At 37.9% G+C, this 18820-nt stretch overlaps 2 protein-coding genes across 3 annotated transcripts in view; one reads left to right on the top strand and one right to left on the bottom strand.

Annotated features, from left to right (window-relative positions):
- Window positions 1–15149, top strand: part of SULF2 (sulfatase 2) — a 52191-nt gene extending 37042 nt beyond the window's left edge. For both annotated transcript variants that reach the window (XM_058814540.1, XM_058814539.1), the window contains exons 12-21: window positions 3196–3439; window positions 5260–5356; window positions 7048–7142; window positions 9148–9207; window positions 9456–9625; window positions 10081–10223; window positions 10448–10571; window positions 11062–11092; window positions 11383–11439; window positions 12457–15149. In XM_058814540.1, the coding sequence (XP_058670523.1) occupies window positions 3196–3439; window positions 5260–5356; window positions 7048–7142; window positions 9148–9207; window positions 9456–9625; window positions 10081–10223; window positions 10448–10571; window positions 11062–11092; window positions 11383–11439; window positions 12457–12487 (1052 nt within the window). In that variant the 3' untranslated portion in view covers window positions 12488–15149. The remainder of the gene's footprint in view (window positions 1–3195; window positions 3440–5259; window positions 5357–7047; window positions 7143–9147; window positions 9208–9455; window positions 9626–10080; window positions 10224–10447; window positions 10572–11061; window positions 11093–11382; window positions 11440–12456) is intronic.
- NCOA3 (nuclear receptor coactivator 3) overlaps window positions 13075–18820 on the bottom strand; it is a 58195-nt gene continuing 52449 nt past the window's right edge. The window contains exon 24 of the mRNA XM_058814538.1: window positions 13075–17984. Within this exon, the coding sequence (XP_058670521.1) occupies window positions 17973–17984 (12 nt within the window). The 3' untranslated portion in view covers window positions 13075–17972. The remainder of the gene's footprint in view (window positions 17985–18820) is intronic.

Genomic DNA, 18820 nt, shown 5'->3' on the forward strand with positions numbered 1-18820 from the left:
TGACTGTAAAGCACTTAAGCACCAGAAACCCATAAACATGAATATTTGGTATGTCTGGGTTTAGATGTCTGGAATGTTTCCTTTTTTGTCCTCTTTATTTCTTTAGTATGCTCTTGTTGTTGTTATAAGAAAGTTCAAACAGAGCTTTGCAGTAGGTGGAAAGTTTAAATAGTGAGCTCTCAAAATCATTGGCTGTGTTGTGGCCTATTATGTTTTTCTTGCTGTAGATTTGATCTCTTCTTCCTGTGATGAGCGAGTGTATGTGATTAAAGGAATTCTTTAGCTGCATGTAGGAAAATGATGATAGGCCACACTGAATAGTAAAGAAACAGAAGTGTGTACAAAGAGTGCATTTTAATTCAAATTTCCCTGACAGTCATTTTACTTTTGAGGTGGTATCAAAGCTGGATCAAAATGTCATTTTTAATCACATTATTTGTTACTAAAAATAAAAAGTTCATTACTTTACAGATAATGCATTTGAAGTGGCAATTGTGAGAATGGGATATAAGAAAGTACCTCTAAATCTATATTTCTAGACACTAGAGATATTTTTTAAAAAATGTCTTTACAAGGCCCAGTTTTACTTTCTGTTATCAAAAACAAAAAAAGCTCTTTTGTCTAACAAATGCAAAATACATAGACATTAGTGGAAAACTTTGTTCCTTTCAGGTTCCAGTGAAGACAAACACGCAGGTCAAGTGGTGCAATACCAGCTGGATGATTTGGGCTCTGAAAGCAGTTGACTTTCTTGACTTAAATTCCTCTGGACTCCATTTTACAACTCAATTTTGAGGTTGCAACTTCTTAGAAATACCATCCCTAAGGCACCTTGTTTCTGTAGTAGTTGAGGAAGAGAGGCATCAGATTCAGAGAGCTTACCAAAGCCAGACTTTAGTAACCTGAAGAAAGGAGCATAGATGTTTTTGGCCAAATATTTAACAGCCCTGGATTGGCTGTTTGTAGGCTGTGTACAGAGGTAAATAGATTGGAGAGTAAAACCTGGGGGAAGATTGACTAATAAGTAATTAAACATTAGTATTTATGCCTGCAGTTCACTTAGCAGATGGGAGCACACAGTACCAATGAGTATTGATCTTATTAAATATTTTAGCCACTTCAGAATTTGATACTAATCACAGCAGTGAGTCAGCACTGTGGGTAACATGTCAGGATAAAGCGACAGAAGCAGTCCTTTATGAGATGCCTCACTCCACACCAATTAGTGCTAAGGCTGTGTTAGTTTGGCTGCAAAGGGAGGAGTAACCTGGCTCCTAGGTGTTCAACGACATGTAGTTGATGGTTTCCCGGGGGCATTTACTGAGGTCCAGCAGGCTGGATTGGTGTATTAGACTTGGAAGGAAGATTAATTGTTAGTTGGCTGTGCTGAACAAGATAAAATGAAGATATGATTAAAGAAATGGGAGTTTATACTTTAAATCTCATTGGTATTGGTGTAGCTTTTTAGAACTTCTTCCTACCTTGGAAAAGACGAAAGTTTCTGTCTCATTTATTCAAACATTTCCTGAATGGGTGCCTGAAATAGGGCTAATCTTTTGTGGCTTTTTTTATCCCTTCAGCTGTGACTCACCTGGCTTAATATCAGCCGTAAACTTTGAACTATGCATGGAAAATGTGTAAAACCAGACAATCCAGCTGGTATTCTGCTTTCTCTGTGTGGTGCTGACAAAAATATCGTGCTTGGCCAAGTTTCAGGTGGGAGGAGATGTTTATTCTGCTTCCCACAGACTGCAAAACAACTTTTGAGATTGTGCAATCTATCTGAAATGAATTTAAGGCTTATTGAAAAAAGTCATTCTGAATTAATGCCAGAGTTTGTGTGACAGTTAAGGTACTTTTTTGTCAATTTTGGTTGTTCAACCTCCGGTTTCATATTTTCTTTTCCTCCTGCTTATTTTGCTGGAGAGATTATCCCACTGAAGAAACTGGCCTTTCTGTGGAGCATGGGATGGCAAGAAGGATCGATCTTCTCAATTGGCACATTGGTTGAATTTTGCCTTTATCAGATTGCAGAGGGAAGTCCCATCTCATGAGGTGTGCTGTGTGTTTGTCTCTTTAAATGAGAAGTGACCAAAGGATCTAAGGGACTCAGTTGTTTCCAGTAATATCTGTGGTAACTCCAAGCCTCATATACAGAGTATACAGGCTCCCCTAGGGCAGAGAGCACAAGCGAGTCTGTGACACCTAGGTTGTACTTTTTCCTCAAGGAATGAGATGATTGTGCCTAATGAGTGACTCTCAGCAGTCACTGGTTGTGAGCAGGAAATACAGTCAGAGATGGACCCCATCATACAGCAGGGAAGTTTAAATGTAGATTTACATTTCATAACTATGTTCTCTTTTTGCCATTCCAGACCAAGCAGAAGAGGAGTTCTGGGGATTTGGGCTGGAACAGAGAACTTTGGAAAATAGTAATAGGGAAAAGATCAATGAGAATCTTGTACTGCACAGTGGCAATTCATAACAAATGTTTAATTTTGCTTTTGAGCTGCAAACGCAGAAGCAAAGTTTGAGGGAGTACATAGCACTGGAGAGTGGTGCTTCATGGAGAAACTGACTGTCTGGGCTGCACATCAGGGAAAGAATTGCAAAGAAAATAATTGCATGTGGATAAAAATAAAGATTCAAATATTAGTCCCTTCCAAAAAAATCAAGGATCTAGCCCTAGCCTTGAAGAATAGAACTGGGAAAAGGCTCAGGCTGAGACAACTCCAAGAATGTGTTGCAGGAATCCTAGCTGGGAAGAACTGTACGATGGACAGCAGAAAAGCACAGAGAACTGTTCCCTGAGGGTGGCTGGCTGTCGTTACTGTCACAGTTAGTGCTTAAGGTGTGACTGCCATCTGGTGATTGTAGGGGAAGAGCAAGCATCCATTTGAACAAGCTATTTGCTCTCACTGGTGCTGGACTACAGCATTTTTTTTCCCCTTTGCCATTCTTTTGTGTTTGCGTTGTACCTGCCCTCTCATGCTCTGAGGTATCCATCCACCAACTGGTACTTCCATCCATGCCGACGTTAAGGAAACAGCAGTTCACAGGAGAACTGCAACAAACACTGTCATCCAGTTAATTCCAAACAGCACAGTATGGGCTGGGGTTTTTCCTTCCAAGAGCCAGAGAGAGGAGCAAATTGTAACATGCAGTTTCTGCTGCTCTTCCACTTTTTCCATGCAGAATTCAAACCAAGCTATGTCCGGAATCGCTCTATCCGTTCTGTATCTGTTGAGCTGGATGGAGCTGCCTATCACCTGGTTTTAGAGGATGGATACCAGCCCATCTTACCAAGAAATATCACCAAGCGGCACAAGGTGCAGAGGGCTGTTTTCCACGAGGAGGAAGATAGAGATATGGGGGAATATAGTGGCACTGGTAGCATTGCAGAGTACACAGCCCCTAGTCTGATCAAAGTGACCCACAGGTAAGTGCACATGCTAGGTGTTTAAAAGCATTTGCTCCTTAAGTGACTGCTCTTTTCATAAATGTGTGGGTTGAAGTGTGCTAAGCATGTTGCATCCCTTTTGGATACGCAGTCTAGCCTCACTAAAATTCTTATTCCATTTGTATAATAGCCTTCAGTTTTGTTTTAGTTTGGTCAGTGAAGAGGGGCGTGAAGCTCCTGAAGAGCTGCAGCAGTGCTTTTGTCTCCTGCATTGTGTGGAGACGGTAGCCACTCATCAGTGCATATGTTTCCTGTGAGAACAAGCAAAACTGTTGGCAACAGGGGTGTTAAACCTGCATGATCCAGGAGAGGCCATTCTCCTGCAAATGAGTGTGCAGTGGGGTAACCTGGCCTGGCTGGAGACTGAAGGCCCTGACTGAAGCATGAACTGGTTTGGTGTCACTGGTTGCTTTGTACAGAGTTTTCTGTAATCAGTGCTAGGAGAGGAAAATCTGTATTGTGAATGAAGTTGGATGGACCAGCATTGGGAAATGGAACATACTGAGAGAGAGGGGAGGCAATTGTCTGACCACTTTAACAGCTAAAAATAACTTCCTTGGTGGTGAATCTAGGGACTGGTAATGTCTCTTCAGCTGAACTTTAATTCATTTATCACCATTTCCATTTGTGAGCTATCAGAAAAACCACCAATCATTATTGATTACATGTTTTATATTGTTTAATGACTAGCTCATGTAAACATGCAGGAGCCAGGTAGCTGCTCTTGATACCTGTGTTTTCCATTTGCCTTCTGTTGACAGAAGTGAATTAGAAAGTCACCAATATGACGAAGTGTAGGCATCAGAGAATTGTGCCCTCTTATCCCAGCTCTCATGAATGTTCAGGACTCATAAATCACTGGGTTTTTTTTTCTGGAACAAATTAAATTTACTTTTGCTGCCTTAGTGCGCGAATCCCAGATTTTTACAAGGAACTGTCAGGAAGGTTGTACGTTATTCATGAGACTTCCCTAGCAGAAAAGAAGGCCGTGGGACAACATGAGGTGGTTTAAAGAAAATAAAGGAACATTGCAAATATTCATCTTTAGTTTAAACAAGCATTCAGAAATGGCTGCATGGTATTCAACCCCTAATAAACTTTCCAGGTAAATCTGTCAAGTAGTGTTTTTTTGTTTTTTTGTTTTCTTCTTTATTAAATAATTTTTAAAACTGGATTTCACTAGAAGTTAGTGAAACATAAAGATTTTATATTGTCAGAGGGTGTTTTGCTTTCAAAGTGAAGGAGATACCATTGAAAGATTTTATCACTTTTGTAGAAAATAGTAAAACTTCTTTGTTTCAGTTTTGTTTTTTTGAGTTTTTTCTCTTTTCTTTATGGTGTAGTAATGCATCTTACCTTGCTACTACCCCTGCATCACTTAATTATGCATCGAGAAATTGCTTCTGAGTAATGCTTTCAATGCTTGCTAATTAGTAATGATTATTTATGCAGAAAGTCTATTGAATAAGCAAGAATTCTGTGTAGCATGATTTACATACAGAAATGAAACAGTCAACAGGTTCTGCTTGATAGAAATATTCTCATTGAATTTTTCTACCTAAAAATTTCCATGGCAACTGCGACCCAGACTTCCTTCCTGGTTCAGAGCACACTTGTATTTTCTTGAATGAACTTTGTTTTTTGAATTCTGCATGTCATTTCCAATCCATGGTCTCATTTGTCCTGGAGCTGTGTTATTAAGAGCAGCTGTTGGCATTGCTCTGTGTGTGTGTGTGTGTGTGTGTGTGTGTGTGTGTATCCACTGTAATAATAAACACTGTTTGCTTTTCCATGCCAAGGTGCTATATCCTGGAGAATGATACCATCCAGTGTGACACAGATCTGTACAGGTCACTGCAAGCTTGGAAGGACCACAAACTTCATATTGACCATGAGGTCAGTGATGTTTTCCGTGTGTGTTTTTAGCGTTGTTTTCTGTGGGGTGATAGGATCATGCTGACTATCTGTGTCTGCCTCTGGGTCTCTCTTTACCTCCATGGAACCTTTTGAATTTGCTGGCTAATTTCAGAATAGACATTTCAGAAATAATTAAATTATTACAAGTTTGTGAAGGCAAGATGCTGAGTGGACAGAACTGCAACTGAAAGCACAGCTGAGAAATGTCATATGCCTTATCAGGCAAGTAAGACTTAAAGCTGCCCCTATCCTGGGAAAGAAATCAATCTGGATCTTTTTATCATCTTATTTTCCTGTTCCCCAGTGGGGAACCTGTCAAAACAGTCCTTCAGTATCAAATATAAAGGCCCAAGGAAAAGTGAGCTTCATTAGTTTTGGTGCTTCTAGAATTAATTTCTTTCACTTGCTACTGCTTTTCTTAACCTTGGACTTTTGAGTTGAATTTTTTTCATAGGATTGTGTATATGGAGAACTTAGAGGTAATTTGCTGTATGAAATTTGCGAGTAAGACTTTATCTGACATTTTTGCCACTAATATTAGCTCAAACCCTTCATGTGTATAGTGTATGAAAGAGGGTCGAAGGACCAGGTAAGGATGGAACAAATGCCAGAGAGAAGCATAAAGGATGGATGTCCTGTAATCTCTTACCAAATTACATAAATTCACAGTAAAGTTCTATGTAAGAACTTCTTGGTCCCCCTTTTCTTGTAAAGATTGACACACAGGGCAAATACTTAAAAACTTACTAGCCGGCTAAGATTAAAAAAGGGCAATTTTAATATTACCACGGTTCTGTAATTGTTTTTTCTTCAGAAAATGAAGCCAATATAGAGTGTCAAATGAAATGAAGTGTGAACACACTTCTGTCCAATTGTGTTCCTGATTTAGGGTCACAGGGCTGGGTTCTTTGTCCATTTTCCTTGAACACTCTGCCCTGTCTCTGCTTCTACTACACCTATGGTTACTGATGGCCAATGGTAGTTCTGCAGAGACTGTTGTTCACATTAGATTACTTTGATTTTTCTGCTGTGCAGATACCTGCAATACCTGAGTGGAAGTGAGCCATGTTGTATGTAAGTCAGACTGAGCAAAAGCTGGAGTTTCATTTAGTGAAAAAAGGCAGTTAAAAATAAACCTTAAGGGTGGCACAATTAACTGCTGATTGCTATCCCATGTGTCCAGACACTGCTAAAGCCTGCTATGCAAAGTGACAGAACCTTGCTGCTTTGCTTTTCAAAACCTCTGAAGAGGGGATTTCAGATCGCTCCTGCCCTATCCCCTTTCCAGTGTCAGAACACGCTGAAATGTAATGACTTCGTTTTCCTTTGAGCAGCCTTTCTCCCCTTGTGAATGTGCTGTAGAGAGGCAAAACCAGAGTGGATGCAGGAGTGTCTGTCTGCCTGCAACTGTGTGTCCCCTCATTCCCGCAGCAACACATTCTGCTTTCCGAGTCAAGAATCAGAGCAGGCAAACTAAGCCAGCTTCCTCCTGCTGCAGTTTCCTTCTGGAAAGTGAGATAATTTGAAAATGCTTGTTAGTGGTGAGAGCCACAGAAGGTACTGAAGAGGAAGCTCTTGGTGACAGTAGAATGAGTTTGAGAAGGTTAGAATAGCACTAAATCATGCTGGTTTTTTTTTAAACTCTTTCTTGGTGGCTTTTTTCTTTTTAGATTGAAACTTTGCAAAATAAAATAAAAAACCTGAGAGAGGTGAGAGGTCATCTAAAGAAGAAGCGACCTGAAGAGTGTGATTGTAACAAGCTAAGGTATTTTTTGGTATACTTCTGAATAATTATTTGTAGTGCAACTGTAACTGATTTATCAGATCTCACTGATGTAACTGGTTTATCAGATCTCACAGGAGAGATCAGGATCTTGTTTGTTCAGTTGTGCTGACTGTACTCCTGTGTACACATTTAGGGGAAGTGTACACAGGCCGTTGCACAAGTACAGGGCCCACTGTCTGCCAGGCAGGAGTTTAATTGGACAATTGAGCTCTTGCTCTGCAAATAAGCATAACAGAAAATCTTCCAAAATCAAAAGGTAACCCAAACAGAATTTGCCCCTGAGAAAAGCTGTTCGGAAGGAGACCCAGGAACACCTTCTCCTGCTCATGGTGATGACAGAGCCAGCTCTGAGGCTGCTGAGAGCCAGATAGTACTGCAGCCACAGTGGCAGAATAGTATGAGTATCAACAAAAAAAAGCAAGCTGTATCTGAATGGAGTCATAAGTGCACGGCAGCTGTGCTTTAGCTGTGCTTAAAGCACCTGTTACCTAGTAGACTCTGTGAGAGGGTGTGGATAAAACTTCTCTGTCCTATTGGTGTCACAGAATGCCTTTTTGAACATGCTGAAAACCTCGCACTCTACAGATACGATGTTTATAATTGTTGTGGACTGTGGATGTGGCCCATGTGGATCCTGCATCAGAGTTGCAGCGGCAGATCCACTAAAATATTGAGATTATCGATTTCTTGGGTTATGGGAGCCCATGTCAAAAAAGATGTATTATTCTAGATGGTAAACAGACAGAAAGTTTATATTGGTTTATAATCCACTGCTTTCAAAACTGAGTAACTGAGTTTACTTAATATGTACTGTAAAGATGAAGTTATTTTTCATGAATGTTTTATAGAAAATATAAAAAATGTTTATTTTCAGACTGATACACTTATATTTGTGCATAGCATTATTGAGATGATTAATCCCACTGAAAGCAAAGAAATTAATCATCTGAGTTACATATGGTCAAGTGTTTGTATTGCAATTGCTTTGATTTAGCATTTAGAATTAGTTGATGAAATGCCCAGCATCTATGCAAGATTAAAAAATTTACTGAAGAAGATAGTTCTTAAATAATCTTACTTTGTTAATTTGTTATACTAATTAAACTTATGAAAGCTCCCAAAAGTTTTAAGAATTTAAAAGATTTGTTTTGAAGGAGATTTTAATCTGGCAACTAATAGAATTCAGATGTACTGTTTAGAAAACAACAGTTATTAAATTAAGTTTGTGTTTACTGATTTGTGTATGTAGTAACTTTATCAATAAGAAAATATTGCCAGTGACTGTGGCTGTTCTTTTTTTTAAACTTTGGTAATTCCAAAGGAAATTTCTGCAAAATACTGTAAGAGTTTCTTGAGAGGCAAAGCAGTGGTAACGCAGCGAGAATGTGTATGTCTGCTTGCACTCTGCATATCCCTGAATATATTAGACAGTGCTCTTTCTGGGACAGTTCAAGCCATCTTGTTCAAGTTTCCCTGAAGCTTTCAGCTAGTAATAATGGAGGACACGCCCACACCCCTTCCCAGCCCTACAAAGTACAGCTGGTATTGAAATTTTTGCATTTGTAAGGAAAATGACAGGAGGGTAGTATAAACTTGTCATTATCAGAACAAATTAGGGAATACTCTGTTTCAGAAATGTAATTTAATTACAAATCTATTCATTCTATGTGCCTCATGTGGGGAAACAACCAGTTAAAACTAAAATAATAGTAAATTGTAGCTGGATGTGGATGTACATTGCAATGCAGTGTTAGCACACCAAGTGTCACTGTGGACAAAGGATCTGAGGAAACAGAGACACAGTGAGGCTGGGAAGTGCCTGATCCAGTCGAGCGAGGCTGCCTTTATTCATCACATACACTAATAAATTGAAGGGAGAAGTGACACTTGATTAAATCTGCTTCAAATCCAATATGATAATGTTATAAGAACAGGGGCAGTTGTCTTGCTGTTGTTCACCAGCAATGCTGTTTTTATTTTCCAGTTACCATTCAAAACACAAGAGCAAACTGAGACACAAAGGATCCGGTCTTCATCCTTTCAAGTAAGTGAAGGCCTGTTCCTTTGAGAGAGGATGTGCAAAATGTAATATTAATATTAGGTCTGTACACACCAGTTACACACTAGGCAATGACTCTACAAATGCAGAGTCATCTCCATTTGTATGAAACACCATTTAAGTTAGAAATGTGGATTCTTTCTGAGTGGCTTATTTTATTAGCTACTTTGGGGTGTTTTAGCTATGTTCAAGTCTAACAGAGTTTCCATGACCCTAACATTTCATGTGTGCAGGAAAGCCCTACAGGAGAAAGACAGGCTGTGGCTGCTGCGAGAGCAGAGACGGAAGAAGAAACTGCGCAAATTGCTTAAGAGAATCAAAAATAATGACACGTGCAGCATGCCTGGTCTGACCTGCTTCACCCACGACAACCAGCACTGGCAAACTGCTCCCCTGTGGACATGTAAGAGTACTGTAAACTAAGGCGGGGCTGGGATGTTGGGTTGCTAGTAGTTACTGGTTTTATTAGCTCTGTAACCAAAGCCATACAGTCTTTTCTATAGTAAATAATCTCTGTTTTCAGTGTTGTCATTATTGTTGCACAAAAGGCAAGGAGGTAAAACCAACTGCAAATAAGCTACAGATTATTGAATACTGTACACTGATCTGCAAGGTATCTCACCATCTGGAATGTTTCACAACCAGAGAAAGGAACTAGACAAGATGTTACTGTAATTAGTATGTGGATTTGGTATGCACAGAACAAGAAGCTGATGCTGGAATGCATTCTCTGCTTTAGAGCTCAGGAGTGAGAATGAGAGTAACTGTCTATGAATAAAGTAATATAAACAGAAAGTAATTAGCAGTGCTAAAGACAGAAGCATGTAGCTTATGTCTTTATAACTCTTCACTTTGCAGTGGGCCCTTTCTGTGCCTGTACCAGTGCCAACAACAACACATACTGGTGTTTGAGGACAATCAACGAGACCCACAACTTCCTGTTTTGTGAATTTGCTACTGGATTTTTGGAGTATTTTGATCTCAATACCGATCCATATCAGGTATCTGATCATAGACCTTGGGATCACAGCTCGAGAAATACATCATTGTTACTTGTCACCAATAAATTGAAATCACGCCGTATTGCTGTAGGATGACGTTAAGGCCTGTATCATTTAAACTAGTATAAAGTGGCTCTTTCCTGTTAGAAAGAAACCAGCTGTATTTTAAAAGTTACCAAACTACAGAGCAATAGTCACTAAAAAGAACCTCCTGTTTATTGCAGCTAATTAATGCAGTGAATACGCTTGACAGAGATGTTCTTAATCAACTGCATGTCCAGCTCATGGAACTCAGAAGTTGCAGAGGGTATAAGCAATGCAATCCAAGAACCAGAAACATGGATCTTGGTAAGTGCCTCTTCTATTGCACTCACAAACACCCCAAAGAACCCCAAAATACTCTTAATATTATAAAACTTGAATCAGTCACCAAAGGATTTTAGGATTTACTTACAATGGTACTGTCCTGCTGAGGGTGATAGCTGCATTCTCAGATTTTTGTACATGTTCAGTTCATGTTATGTCATGTTTTTAAGATGAAGAAAGACCCTTAGCATAGTAATAAATATTGCTGAGATGCAAGAGAAGACAAGGAAGAAACAATACTCATGAAAAGGGAGAGAATACTCTAGCAGCCACTCTGAAGCTCACAGACCTGAACACAGGTCAGTTCAAGCTGGAAGGGACTTCCAGAGTTCTGCTCCAAACTTCAGCTCAGTGCAGGATCAGATAGGAGACATGTGATCTCAAGACATCAGGAAGTTTGTTAAATTTCTTGAGTCTTTATTTTTTCTCATACAGACAATTGTTGGTAACATTGTTAATTTTTCTCACCTAGGACTTAAAGATGGAAGCTACGAGCAGTACAGGTAAATAAACAAAAAAAATTACATTATTCTGAAGTACTACCTTAACGCTGAAAGAGCAAGTGTGGGATTGGGAACCACATGGGAAGGCCGGGCTTGAAAGGGCATTTGAAAGACCTTTCCCCCCCACTTGCTTTGAAACTTTGGAGCTATTTGTTTCAATGTTACACTGTGTTCTGATCTTAGTAGTCAAAATTCTGGCTGAATTCTTCTTCCTCATCTTTCAGATTGTGGTACTAGTTGTTTTCTTGGTGATGGTTAACTTTTTTCTCCTTTTGCTGCTTGAAAATTAGGCAGTTTCAGCGTCGAAAATGGCCAGATGTGAAGAGACCATCATCTGCCAAGTCACTGTGAGTTGGGAGCAATTCACCAAAAGCATTAGCTTTTACTTAACTTTTCTCTTTTTGTATGCACCACCATTTTAACATCATCATCTATTCTCACAGAATGCTTAGGAGGAAAGACCTCTAAATTATGCAAGAAATATGATACTGCCATCATTACTGACAACTACTGCTGCACAAAACCTCTTCGTACATGTTTTTTGAGAATCCTGGAGCATTAAAATCAAGGCAATTTCAAACAGTAAAGGTAGATGCTCAGTTAAGAAACCAGTTATGGTCAGTTGCCAATAAAAATTAAACACCAGTACACTAGTTTTGTCTAAACTTAAACTAGTAGCAGCTACCTAGTAGTTTTTCACACAATCCAGGAAGAACAAAACTGACTGTAATTTCTCACAAGTAGTGAGGCAGCATTATGTATTTTCTTGCCCTTTATCCAACCACAGCCTTTGTGCTGTGAGCAGAAAAAAGAATTTAAAACAGAAAGTAGATTATAAGACAGATTTGTATCTACAACTGCTTTTTTCTTACTGAGCTGCCTTTTAAAATGTGGTGATGATCTGGCAGTTCTCAAACTGCTAGAGCTCAAAAGATGAGGTACAAATTTAAGTCTATTAAAAAGTTACCATTGCCTGTTAGTGTCTCTGAATCTTTCCTTAAAAAGAAAGCAGAGACTTCATTAAAAATCATGAAGTGCTCTCAAACTGTGCAGTGGAAAACACAGGTGCAACTCCCTTCCTAGGCACAGTCTTTTTGCCTGAGAGTTGCTTATATAATGCAGTGGTTTTATTTCTAATTGAAGAGATCTAAGACTGGCTTTAGAACCAAAATGAAGGTGGAATTAACAAGCTTTGTACAGGTTGAAATTTCAAACACTTGAATTGTTTCTGTCATACACCTGCTATGCTTTTATTGGTGGTTCACAGTGTTTCCATTGGTTTTTACTGCATGGAACCATTAAAAATACCTTATTACTTTCTACTACAATGTTATACACTAAACTGCATTTGTTTTATTTTAAAGAGGACAACTGTGGGAAGGCTGGGAGGGCTAATCTCCCACAGCTGCTGCACCTCCATGAGGATACAGACGGGGCAGGACTTGAATCCATGTACAGACTAAATGAATTATAACATTCACCTGAAGGACTGGATAAACTTTGAGGCTGAAATAGATAGAATGTTTGCACTGGTGAGTGAGTTCAATAGAAGCAGTGAAATTATGGGAAATGCCATCAGAAATAGAGGTCTCTGAAATCCACTGTTGTACCTGCTTTGTTGCTTTGGATTATACCTCACCTAATTCACAAGGCATTTTACTTCAAGAAGACAACGCTGATTCAGGAATTGACAGAGGAGGAAACTCAGCCACATCCCAAAGAGGACTGCCCCTGCAGTGGCAGTGTTTACACAGACAGTTGACAGGACCTTAAAACAATTTCCAGTTCACCTTTATCTTTAGTTGTCGTGAGAAAAACTTCAAAGCCAAGTACAACACTAAAGCAAGATTCAGAAAACAAAGGTGCATTTGCTTAACACTGGGGTAAAGGTAATGTTCAAGAGAACTCTGAAAAGATTCAGGAACTGAAGTCAGTAGCACCAAGTGTTCTCAACACCATGGAATTTCTTCAGTTTCCTCTGAGGATACATTTTAGTTCCACATCTACTTGTTCATTGTATTGTCACCTCTATGAAGATCAGAGAAAATCTTCACTCAAAGGATGCCAGATTTTTTGAGGGATTGTGTAAATATTGATCAGTGTACTGTTTGAAAATAAATTCCTTCACATTGTGAAGAAATTTATTAATAAAAAAGAGTGTAATGCCCACACGCCATTTCTCAAAATGCTACGTCAGAATTAATTCATTTCTAAAGGTCCTGAAAAATTTCAGTAAATGTACATCTTAAATTTTAACACAATCAGATTTGTATGAAGGTTTTTTTATGTGGTAATATTATACTTTACATTCAAAACTAGAACAGTTCCTTTGAGAAAGTAGTGTTTGCTTAGCAGTGTAACTTTTACATTTATTTTTTAAAAAGGCAGCTCTGGGAGTTCAGTACTTGTGGTCAATAATCTAGTTACACTTTAGTCTGCAGAAAAGTAAATGTTGTGAATGACAGTTACTATTCAAAGGTTTTTACAGGAAAAAAACCCTATAATTTTACTAAGAAAGCACAGTGTACATAATTATTTCAGTAGTTTCATAAGAACATTATTACATAAGTTGTAGTACAGGTACTAATGGTGAGATTTCTATTTATCATTTGTTTCGTGTTACTTTGCTACCTGTGTTTAAGGGCAAATGCCTGAGGGTGCTTATGGGACAGACTCAACCAACTGTGGCCTTCACTCCTAACAAAGAGGTATTTTTTCAAAATGCAAATTCAACTTGCCCTTCTAGAAATGCAGTGTAAAAATACAGCATGGAAGTTATTTTGAAACCCTTCCTGGTTTTGCCGTTTGGAAAATCAAGTGGAATTATATCCAGACATGTAGATCCCTGGTATCACAACCCCATACTCAAAAAATTTACTTGAATTTAGGAATGGGGGGAAAAAACCCCGCTCAAAAAGCAGAAGTGGAGTCTTCATATGTGCTGAGTAAGATTGGGCTTGAGTATTTGTATGACATGTGGTAAGTCAAATCCACTACCCAAAGCTTTCTTGCAAGCTTTTTTTAATTATGCAAGTAAAATCTGAATGTCTGCCTTAATCTTGCCATGTGTTTTCATTAAACTTGTTAAAAATTTCATGGATTATCAGTAAAATCTACTAGATTATGAGATCCTGGATCCACACATACAAACAAAAAAAACCCTTAAGTTCCCCAAAACCCCCACATTTTTTCTGCTTTCCAGAGAAGTTTCAGCTATCTGCCATTTCCAGTGTGCATGCAGAAAGAATATGAAAAATTTGCCCTTTTGTATTTAGCTCAGTCTCTGGCAAGGTGAGGTTGTGACTGTTAAAATCCTGCAGGGCCAGTGTTACTGCACCTGTTACTTACTTGTCAGGCAGAAGGTTGAAAAGTTATCTTGTCCCTTTATAGAAAATAGTGAGCTGTGAGACTTGTATGTGACACAAGAAGCAGCTGGTATTTAATGAAAGGTACGTTGTTGCCAAGTTTGGGGAAAGATACCACCTCTTCTCCTTTCAGCTCTTCTACAGTTTGCTGTTTAAGTAGACATAAATTCTAGTTCGTGTTTGTGCTGAATGTGTGTCTCATAAATGAAAAGTCTCAGCTATTACTCCCTCAGCTTTTACGGCTAACTAGGATAAAATGTAAATCATTCTTTATATACATTTTTCATCAGTGATAGCAGGGAATTTTCTCTGACCTGTACTGGATAATCACCCTTAAAGTATTAGCTCATACAGTGTCACCAAATTCTGATTATAAATAGAAACCTTTATTTACATTATTATTAACATCCAAACACAAAAACCAGAAGGGCAGTAACACCTTATAACCAACCCTTTTATAAATCAGTCCCTATGATTTCTCTGTTTTGCAAAATAAAGATACAGATATTTCAAGCAATACTTGTAATGTAAACTAAGCTTCGATTCAGTTCTCAATACCGTATGCCTTCTCCTGAGAATTTTTTTAAAATATTGCTCTCAGATTTACATAGTTTCACACTTGCTGTATCATTTTGTCATCTGGTGGTCTGCACATAAAATCTATAATAAAAGGTGTGCTAACTGGTGCAACATTCAAGGAAGTTTTGTCTTGTGACAAAAATGTGTGAATTTCTCACTTCAGAAGCAGTATTTTAGGCCAAGGAAAAAAAGTGCACTACATGGAAGTTTAATAAACACATGTGATCAAAAAAGTAATAGAGACACAGCAAAACAATGCTCATTTATGCAGCAGTGATCAGAGGTTGCTGTACTAGCTAATTCATCTCTTACTGCTGAATAATGTTATGTGGGTATTATTTTAAAAAACATCCACAAAAATGTACTGCTATAGGACCAAAGCAAAACTGATGGTGGTAACTAAATGTCAACAGATTTCAAACCAGATGTACTAGTTGGTGCTGCCACGAAATACACTGTCAATGCATTTTAAAAATGCCTGCTGCCCCTTCATGAAGTTTAAACTAAACATCTTTTAATTCAGGAAAAAAAAAAAGTAGGTACTGGAAAGCTCCAACATGCTAAACCTATGAGAAAAGGATGAGGTTTTCTAATGCCAGTCAGGTAGGTACCAGTTATACATAGATGTATAAATAGAATTACTATTTAAAAAAAAAATTGTACTGCAAGATGTATGTAGCAGTATGTAGTCTAAGAGCTCACCTAATGAAAGCAACTGGTGTTAGTAGTTTCCATCAGTATAATGACCAACTACAAAATATAAATATTGTTCTGGTCTGATTTGATATAAAATGCAAGGGACTGTTGCCTTTGACCCTCAGTAAGCAGCATTTACTCAACAAATAGATATGATCCAAGAAGTGAAAAGATAAAAATTTCTTAGGCTTTTAAAAGTTTTGCATTCTAAAGACACATTAATCGGACGGAAAATTCCAAGTAAGTGCTGTGATAATCTATATACTCAGTACTAGTGGAAGAGACAGGGTAACATGAAGCAGCACGATTGACTCTACATTCTCTTTGAAACACAGCTGGCTAGGTGCTAAGGATGAATTTATGAAAATATTTCTAGTGAAACTTACTTCTATTAAAATGGAAAATCACTGAATAGTCTGAACAATAAAACCTCATCTCGCTAACAGTACCAAGAATAAGCAAAAAATAACACAGGTCAGGGGATTTTTGGTTTCTTTTACTCAGTTGGGAGAAATCAGTTTTCCATTACACAATGAACAATGTAACAGAAGCATCACACACCTTAAATATTTCTGGGTCATCCCTTAGGAAGGTTTAGCGGTTTAATTCCTTGTAATTGCAAAAAGTGCAAACGGATCTTCATTTCAAGCACCCAAAATGGAGGGGGAAAAATCCCCCAGTGCTATCAGCAAAGAATATGTAACAACACCTAAACACTGCTATGACAGAAATCTGCTTAGAAAATACATTCGTTACTATTAGAATAATCCAGTGAGGTGTAGACATTTGGTTAAAATGTGGCTTAATATCCTTAAAGATTTCTGGATGTAACATAATAACAAGTATTTTGCAACAGACAAACATGTTCAAAGAAGGTTTAGAGTTCATTAAAATTGACCAAAAAGACACAATCCAGATTCATCAGCTGAAAAGACAACCTATTATAGACAGACAGGTCTGTCCTGACAAATTGTAAGATCTTACAGAGCAGAGCCTTCGTGTCAAACTGCCTTAGGTAAAAAATGTAACAAAAGTGCTCAGAGGTGGAGAAAGTATTCAACAACTGGTCTATTTTTTATAAAAAGCTCTATGTTAAACATGTAAAAATAAATGAAGTGTTGAAGACCAAAGGAGATAAATATGTGGGCCAAAGTCACCCAGCTTCAAAGTCCTTAAATGTAATTAAAAAAAAAAAAATTTGGACCTCAACTACACTCAGTTTCCAGAATCAATTTTGTTAAACATTTAGTTTCACAAACTCTGCAAAAATGAGTTAGTGACCTATAAAAGTCATATGTATAATACATTATTTTAAAGATCATATTTACAAAATTTATTCACAAAAAAAGACTGCAAAATTCTGATTCGGGTTGCAGTGTCTTGCCTTGAGTTTTCTGAAGCTTTTTTCAAAAAAAGATGAAAGATTATTGCTCTAATTTCCACAGAAAACATTACATTATGCAGTCTTTTCAAATAATTCTTAAGAGATTGTGTTTGTGAAGGAATATGAGTACACCCTACCTTCATATTAAGTCCTTATCAAAGACATTGCATCAATCCATTATATAGTCCTCTATAAAGTGCACTCAGCTGCACAGCAATATCTAAATATTAGTCACAATTGTGTTTAAATAATTTAAATTGTTTATCCTCTCTTTTCAACCCTTGGCTTCAACAGACAGGATTTTGGACTAGCACATGCCAAATAATTTTGCACTGCTACTTTGCTTGGGAAATCCCTGACTCTTGGGATAAGAGACTAAAAGCAGCATTTCTATTCAGGGATTCTTATAAAAGAGAGAAGGCTAAGAACTACATTCTCTGTCAGATATTGTTATAAGAGAAATCAGGAAATTCTTACCACTGTGACTTCTCCAGGCACTTTTGTCTGCCTGGGCTAAAGGGCTTTGGATAGCTACAGTAAACAGATAAAGTATTCCAGGAGTCTACTCATCAAGTCTGTTAAAATGGCATTACCAAATTCACATTCCTAGAGGAAGAGTGCCAAAAATATTAATGACATTTTTTTTGTACCCCACATCATCAGTAATTCATAGGTTGCTTCTACTAAAATGTATTTTTGTTGGGTAGGGGTTTTTATTGGTTTGTTTTCCTCTGGATGAGGAAATTTATCACTGGTTTCTGTTAAGCCCAGTATGACTTGCCATGAAGAATTTGTCACTTTCCTTTATAACACTAGTGCATTCAACCGTTCTTGTTTGAAGATGTGGTTCTAGATGTCAGCAGTATTTCTGTTAAAGAAAAGATACTTTCATCAGAGAAGATATCTTTGCTGAAAGAAATGGTTTATGTTCTGCATTTGGAAGAAGGAACTACTGCCAATCAATGCCTAGAAGCAGAAGAGCTTTCTAGTGCTCCACTTTGAAAATAAATTTCTTGAAGATAAATGCTGTCCTAGAATTTCCTAAACACACTATTTGGGTATCTCTATGTCATATAGATTTGGAAAATCTGACATTTCACCTTTATATTCTCCTACTTATAAAAGGCATTCATTGTATCAAAGTCCTCCAAAACTTTACTCACCCCCAGAAGTCCTCATTGTTCTGACTCCTTCCTCAGGTATGCTGCACAAAATTCCATGAGGTACTTTTTACTTGAATAGATTTAGCTTTTGTCAGTATTATGTTGCTCATCAGGCATTTTGTGTAAGGACTGTGGCAAAAGTGTATTTTGTATTTCAGCTTTCTTTTCAGTGCCTGTTATTAGCACATTTTCATCTTAAATGAGGGGTCTAAGTTTTCCGTTGTTTCTGGCTATGCATACGCAAGTTACTCTTAGGTATTGTAAGGGCAAGTATCATTATCGGTGTCTGCGAGAAGGATACTGCACTAGCAGCATTCTTAGCCTGACTTGTAAGAGTTATTACATGTAATTTTCAAGATCTGCTGAAGATGCATTTCACAATGTCCATGGATTTTTTTTCTGGGGTTTCTCCAGGTTCAGAAGTATTTCATCATCCTTTGTGCAGTTTAAGGCTTGGTCCTATCCATGATACTTCAAAGTCAACTTCAAAGCTAATCCCAGCATACAGCTTGGCCTCATTGTGAATTTGCTTATGTATCAT

The sequence above is a fragment of the Ammospiza caudacuta genome, chromosome 15 (assembly GCF_027887145.1).
Source record: "Ammospiza caudacuta isolate bAmmCau1 chromosome 15, bAmmCau1.pri, whole genome shotgun sequence".
Classification (NCBI taxonomy): Eukaryota; Metazoa; Chordata; class Aves; order Passeriformes; family Passerellidae; genus Ammospiza; species Ammospiza caudacuta.